The 7,415-nt window shown below is 51.4% G+C and overlaps 1 protein-coding gene across 1 annotated transcript; it reads right to left on the reverse strand.

Moving 5' to 3' along the window:
- Window positions 1-3,211: 3,211 nt before the first annotated feature.
- GINS2 (GINS complex subunit 2 (Psf2 homolog)) lies at window positions 3,212-6,864 on the reverse strand (the record flags this gene model as incomplete). Its single annotated transcript, XM_009081849.1, has 4 exons — window positions 3,212-3,337; window positions 4,038-4,164; window positions 5,606-5,705; window positions 6,750-6,864. Coding segments are annotated over 4 exons (468 nt in total), but the record flags the coding sequence as incomplete, so codon positions are not given.
- Window positions 6,865-7,415: the final 551 nt, after the last annotated feature.

The following is a 7,415-nucleotide window of genomic DNA, read 5'->3' on the forward strand; positions in this document are numbered from 1 at the left end:
AAAACAAACAAACAAACAGAGAATGTGCCATGCATGAAGCAAAGGAGCACTGGAGCCGGGAGCCCACCCCACGGCCAGCAAACCCTCATCCCTCCCCTCTTCGGGGTGGCTCACAGCGCTGCGGCCCCCCTGCCACCCACCTCCACTTTATAATGCTCATTTTTTGTTGGATTTTGGGTTTTTTCTATAAAAAAGAAAAAAAAGACAATGAAAACTCCACTGACAACACTAAAGGAGGCAGAGCCCCGCGGGGCCGGAGCTGCCGAGCCTCCCGCTCCCGGCACGGCACCCCCAGCCCGGGGTTTCCACTGGAAATGCACTTGGCTATGGAAAAATAAAGTCAATAAACTGGTTGAAGGTCCCTTTTTTGTTCCTGTTTGGTGGGGAAGGGGCAGGGACACACTCCGGGTGGGGGGAGGTGTCACCTTGTCAGAGCCAATCACTCCCCTGGGGTTGGGATGGAAGAGTGAAAACCAAAAGGTGCTTCAGCCTTGTACTGTGTATATATATTAAAGAAACAAAACATTTTGTATGTTTTTATTGCTTTAATTATTGTTATAAAAAGCTTGCCTTTTTTTTTTTATAATGGTTCTGCTTTTTTTTTCTTCTCCTTATTTCCCCCCCCCTTCCCTCCCCATTTTAATTTTCTTTCTGATTTTTATTTGGGCAAAAGGATGAAGTTGCTTTTAGGGTTTGTAGTGCTGCTGGGCAGGACAGAAGTGTTTTAAAGCAAATTTCAAGGCAGGAAAAATAAATCGCCTTTTCCACTGGGGCAGGTGCTGTCCCACCACCAATCCCTTGGGAAGCTGAGCCTTTCCACCCTCCTGTTTTGTTTATTTTCACCCTTTTTTCCTTTGCTTTCTGGGCCTTGTGCTGCTCCAAGCAGATAGCTGTGGGGGTGTGTGTTGCTGGGTGGTGGCTCAGCCTCGTGCAGGCTCCATCTGGATTCCAAATCCAAAGGGATTGCGCCGACAGGGCTGGAGGGTTTGGGGGGTGGGGTGGTGCTGGGGTGTCCTTGTCCCCCTCCCCAGTACCCTAAGACAATCAGAGAAGTGCTAAGGCAGTTTGGGCACCCTGTGGGGTGTGTTGGTGGCACCCTGGGGCCAAGCCAGGAGCTGTGCCTGCTGGCAGGCAGAGGTGCCCTTGGGGTCACCAGGATGGGGTGACAGGTTGAGGTCTGATGCCATTTTTAACCTCTTTCTCCCCATCACGTGCCCCAAGTCCCCCAGGGAGGCTTTTGGGATGCTTATTTTGACATTATTTATTATAAATTGTTGTTAATTCGCCACGAGACCAACTCACATCTCCGGGAAAAGGTGACCTCTGCTTCCTGCTTTAAATTCCCTCGTTGCACTCGCAAAGAAAGCATTAACCCCCCTCCTCCCTCACCCCCCTCCTTGTTCTCTGCTCTCCCATTGGCTTCCCCACCAGAAAAAAAAAAGAGCTGTGCAAGATTAAAAAGCAAAATGCCCTTGTGACAGAAATTAGTTTAATCTCTTTTAAATCCCCAATTGCCTCGCCAGCCTCTGGCCTCGCTGCTGCCAACTCTGGGCTTCCCAGGGAATTTTAACACGGCAAAATACTCATTGCTCCACTCTTTTCCCTTCCTGTGTGCTGTGGTGGGTGGAGGAGAAGAAGGCAGGGATGGAAAATCGTTGGCAATTTATCCCTGGCTGCGCTGAGGAGGTTGGTTGGGGTGCAGCTTTGCTTTGTAGCAGCTCCTGCACTGAGTTTCCACCCTCACCAGGCTGGAATCAGGTTTTATGGATCAATTTCTCAGCATTACTCCTCCCTCCAGGGTTGTGTCCATACTTACCCCATGCAGAACTGCTGTGCCAGAGGGCTGGGAGGAGGAAGGCACAACCCCTTGGGGGCAGGTTAGATGCTGTGAAAGAAAACAAACAACCCCCTCCCAGAAAAAGGAGAACCCCCCAACCCTAACCATGTTCAAAGTGTACTTGTTGGAATTCATTGTAATGTAATATATTATTTGTTGAATGTAGTCATTAGGTATTTATGAATATATTGCTGTAATTTCTGAAAACATCCAAAAAAAAGCAAAATAAACTCTACCACAATGATGGCAACAGATTCTTTCTCCTGCTGGGAAGGCAGCTCTGAGCATCCTCTGCTGAGTATCCCCAGCCCTACACTGAGCAGCCCCAGCTCTGCTCTGAGCATCCTCTGCTCTAAGCATCCCCAGCTCTTCTCTGAGCACCCCCAACCCTGCTCTGAGCATCCTCAGCCCTGCTCCAGGCATTCCCAGCAGCTCCTGCCACTGCCCCCCTCGTCTCAGCCCTTTGGGGACAGGCAGGCAGGGCACAGATGGCAGCAGGAGTCTGGCCCAGATGCTTGGGGAAGGGCAGCGCCCGCAGTCTAGAGCCCTTGGGCTGGAGCTGGCGCTTCCCTCTCGCCTGGAATGATTACATTTGCCATCAGCACACCCTGAATCCGGTCAGGATCCTGCCTGGATCCTGCCCTGAATCCTGCCCTGGATCCTGCCTAGGTCTGCCCAGATCCTGCCCTTGCCTGTCACTATGCCACAGGGGAACTGGGCTGGAGCCAAAGGAACAGAGCTGCAGGTTTTCCAAGCATTGTTTAACCCATGCTGGTGTACAAGTTATCATTTCATACCATTGACTCTGCCACAATTATTTATTAGCATTACTTTTTTACACACAGATTCAGATTAAAACCCCCAAACACGAAAAAGAGAAGCCAGATGTATGTTATTCCCCTACAGCCTTTGGAGAGGGAAAACCATTTTCTTTTGTCCTTCTCCAAAGAGCAGATGGATCTGCTTCCCAGCTGATCTCCCCAGCAGATACCTCACTGCCAGCACATCTTCCCCTGCTTGGCTTTTTTTTTTCCCCCCAAGGCTCTGAGAGAATCCGTGGCGAAGCACCGCCTCGAAATTTATGGCTTTCGAGGCAGTGTGTGGCCTGTGCTGCCCTCAGAAGTTCCCTCGCTGAAGTACACCCACACGGAGAGATCCGCCCAGGCTCATTACAGCCCTGCAAGCCACTGCTGAGCAGGGAGAGGCTCACAGGGATGGTCTAGAGCGATTCCCATCCAGCCAGGAGGCTGTAGCTGCTGCCGAGGGGGATAAGGGTTGGGAGGTCTGTGCAGGGAGGTGTGGACTGACCAGATGAAGGTCCAGGGGTGAGGAGCAGAGCACTGCTCCCCTGCAGTTCTCTCATCTGGGAATGCCTCAGAAATCCTGGGAGTGAGCACTCTCTCCAGGCTGGAGGTTGGTCCGGAGCTTGTACATGTGATCCAACGCTTGGGTAAGGAAAGTCCCAGCAGTGTTGATCTCCATCAAGGTTAAGTTGTCCAGCTAAGAGGGGAAATAACACAACCCTGGGAAACAGCTCACAGTCCGCAATTCTCCTTTGGTTATATCCAAAGGGGCCAACCCATCTGCCACCCCAGTCAGGAGAAGCACGCAAGCACCAAGAGCACTATTTCAAGAGCACTCCCCATCCCTGGGAGTGTTCCAGGCCAGGTTGGATGGGGCTTGGAGCAATCCAGGCTAGTGGAAGCTGTTCCATGGGCAGGGGGTGGAATGAGATCTTCTAAGGTCTTTCCAACCCAAACCATTCCATTTCTCATAAGCTGAGACAGGATAGATTCAGATTAGATGTCAGGAAAAATGTTTTCTGTTAGGGTGTTCAGGCATTGGGATATTGCCCAGGGAGGTGGAGTCACCATCCCAGGAAGTGTCTAAGAGGCGTCTGGATCTGGCACTGGAGGTTTAGGGGTTAGAGCAGTGACAAGTTAATGGTTGGACTTGATGATCTTAGAGGTCTCCTCCAATCCCAATGATACTATGATTCCCTGATTTCCATCAGGCACACAGAGCTGCCACCAGCACAAGGGTTCAGCTCATGCCTTTAGCTCCCAAATCCATGCACAACACAGGAAAAACACGCCCCAAACAGCCTTTTCCCAGCAGCAACCCATCCCCAGTCTCCATGGCAGCTGGAGCTGTCCCAGCACAGCATGGCAGAGCTGGTCCCCACGTGTCCCCAACACACCTTGGCGTGAGCCTCCTGCTGGCGCACGAAGCTGTCCGCGGAGAGCCGCAGCTTGGCCATGCGTGTGTCCCACGTGTCCTTCACCAGCGTCCGGATCTCATCAGCCTTGGGAATGTTGTCTGAGGCACTGGGAAAGTGGATCAGAGCAGGCTGGGTATGTTATCAGAGTATCACAATATGCTAAGGGGTTGGAATGGAGCTTAGAGATCATCCAGTCACAGTCCCCTGCCCTGGGCAGGGACACCTCTCACCACACCAGACTGCTCAAGGCTTTAGCCAACCTGGCTTTGAACACTGCCACGGTTGGGGCAATGCTAAATTGTTAAGAGGGAAAACAACACACACATATATATGTCACTGCTTTTGCTGAACAGTCCCAGTTCTCTCCTAGGGAAGGTGCTCCAATCCTCTTCTCAGCTTTGTGGCCTCCTCTGGACTTGCTCCAACAGCTCCATGTCCTTCTGATGTTGGGACACCAGAATGGCAGAGCAGAGGGGGAGAATAACCTCCTTGGACCTGCTGCCACAGTCCTTGGGATGCAGCCCAGGCCTGGGTCGTACAAGGTTACATCATGGTGTAAGTGGTGCTGGCAGTGCACATGGAGAACAGTTTGCTACAGAGACAAAAACCTGCAGCTCCCCATTAAAATCCAGTCTGGTCCTTGTGCTGCTGGGATTTCTGGGATGCTTTATTTACCCAGGAATGCTCAGCTCTGATGCAGCATCTGGTTCTCACTAGAATCCTTCTGCTCTTTAATTGCCCAGCTGGCACGAGGCGCACGGAGGGCCAATAACCCGGACAGAGTCATGGGCACACAGGGAATCTGAGGGCCTGGCCCTGATTACAGCCCTGGCTCAGTGCTCCCAGGGCTCCATCAGGGAGAATGAAGCTGAAAGAGCTCTCTGAGATGTGCCACATCATCCCATTAAGGCCATTCAGCACTGCCATAAGGACCTCGAGAGCTGCGATCGATGCGCACGGACAGAGCTGTCAGGGCTGTTGTAGCGTGAGGGAAAGCACACGCCAACAGCCTCATCCCAGAGGAAAAAAACAGGGCTGGAATGACCACCCTGCTTAATCGAGGGCTTAAAGCCACCAGAGCCTTCGCTGAGACAAATCCCAGCCAGCACATTTTACAAGTGAAATGCCTCAGCAGGCAGGAGCTCAGGCTCGGAATATCCCCAGTCTCCTGCTTTTTCAGGCTGAGGGAAGAGGAGCTTTCCTCCTGAAGGAGAGCCAAGGAAGAAGCCTGGAGGGTTTAGGCTGCTGAACAGATTGCAGCCGTGGAACGTGTTGTGGCTCCTCCAGGCCTCCACGCTGAGCTGCTGCTCAATAAAGCGGCACAGCCCCAATTATGAGGCCACAGAACAAGCAATCCCCAAGTTACTGAAATGCAAAGTTACCAGGAGTAAAAGTGCTGCTGTGAAATCTTGGCAGAGTCTGGGATAAATCTCTGTTAACTCCCACTTCCCCAGTGCCCTCCAGGGCTGCTGCCAAGCAAGGCTTGGGAAATTGGCCGTGTGAGCACCTACTGGGGTGGAAACGGCTCCAGCTCAGCTCCTACTCACTAATTCAGCAGCAGCTTGGTGAGTTCCATGTAGTAGGGACTGGGCATGGGAGTGAAGGTGTCCTCTTTGCGTTCCTGATCCCGAATTTCCTCCAGTTTTCCTAGAAGACAAGCAGAAATGGTCAGGTATTGTCAAGCCTTCAATGCTTCAGGTGTTATTTCAACTCTATGGCCAAGCTTCAACTGTCCAAGCTTCAACTGATGTGAGGAAAGGGAAAGACTTCTCTGAGGAAGCACAGAAGGATGTTGACAAAACATGGAGGCCTTGAAGGTCTCCCTCCTCACAGTGTCATCCAGTTTCTCCCAAGGAATTAGTGACAGGATGAGTGGAAATGGCCTCAACCTGTGTCAAGGGAGGTTCAGGTTGGGTATTAGGGACAATTTATTCATGGAAAGGGTGGTAAGGCATAGGAACTGCCCAGGGAAGTGGTGGAGTCACCACTCCTGGAGGTGTTCAAGGAGCAACCGGACATGGCACTTAGTGCTTTGGTCTAGCTGGCAAGGTGGTGATGGGTCACAGGTTGGACTTGATAATCTTAGAGGTCTTCTCCAACCTAAATGATTCTGTGATCCAAGGTTGCCAAAGCTCCTTCTGAACAAGCCTTGTGAAAGATCCAAGTGCTGAGCAGAAAGACCAGTGCTGAAGGTATCATGACTGGGGATTCTATTTAATCCCTGTTCTTCCTCCTCTCCTGAGGAGCAGGAATTAAACACCTGACTTAATTGGGAACATTACATCTCATGTATCATAGAATCACAGAATTATTTGGGTTGGTAGAACCTTAAAGCTCATCTCATCCCACCCCCTGCCATGGGCCAGGACACCTTCCACTAGCTCAGGTTGCTCCAACCCCATCCAACCTGGCCTGGAACACTTCCAGGGATGGAGCAGCCACAGCTTCTCTGGGCAACCTGTGCCAGTGCCTCAGCACCCTCACAGTATAGGGTATAGGTTAGAAATATATATATTTCTAACAGTAAATATAAAGAATTCCAGTGGTGGAACATTAGATCCTTCTCTCTCAGATACTTTATGTTTTTGGACTAAGCTCCTGATAATGCTGAAAACCAGGGTTTTTTTCTTCATTGCCTGTTTCCACTGCACCCACTGAAGCCCAGGTCTGAGCCCAAACCTCCATCCTTACCAACATCCATCCATTCCGGGGGAATCAGCCGACACTTCTGCCTCTGCTTCAGGTTAATGGCCAACCACACAGGCACCTCCACTGGCAAACCAGGATTGAAAGGGCCCAGATCTCCCTGGAAAACAAATTTAGGGTCTGAGTAGAGCAGCAGTGAGGGCACAGGCACCACAGAACTCGTCTGCTCATGTGGCCTTGGCCATCTCCAGTGAGCCTGAGCTTCCAGGGATTATGAAATGCCTGAGTCAAACACATTCTGTGTTTCCTCCTCTTGCTTCCCACAATTCTTGCTCCCAGATTCTTCCTCATCTCCCTTGAGAAGGAATAACCAACGTTTCCAGTGCATTTTCTATTTCAGAGTGTTTGACAGCAGTTACAGGCAGAATTACATCTACCCTGGACACACAGCCCTGGGCTCATTCAAGGGGGTCTCAGAGGCTTTTCATGTCTTGACCCCCTCCCAAACCTCCTGGGGGGCTGTGCTGCCTCCTCTCCCAACCTTCTCCTCCAATCCTTAATCCCTCCACCCCCACCATAACCCCAATCCCTGCAGCTCCTTCCCCATGCCCCTCATCCCCTCCCCCTGTTCCCAAATCCATCCCCAATCCCTTTAGCCTCTCTCCCCCAATCTCTTCAGCTCCTGCCCCTCAAACCCAAGCCCCTAAACCC

This window comes from Acanthisitta chloris, unplaced genomic scaffold, assembly GCF_000695815.1.
Source record: "Acanthisitta chloris isolate BGI_N310 unplaced genomic scaffold, ASM69581v1 scaffold879, whole genome shotgun sequence".
NCBI lineage: Eukaryota > Metazoa > Chordata > Aves > Passeriformes > Acanthisittidae > Acanthisitta > Acanthisitta chloris.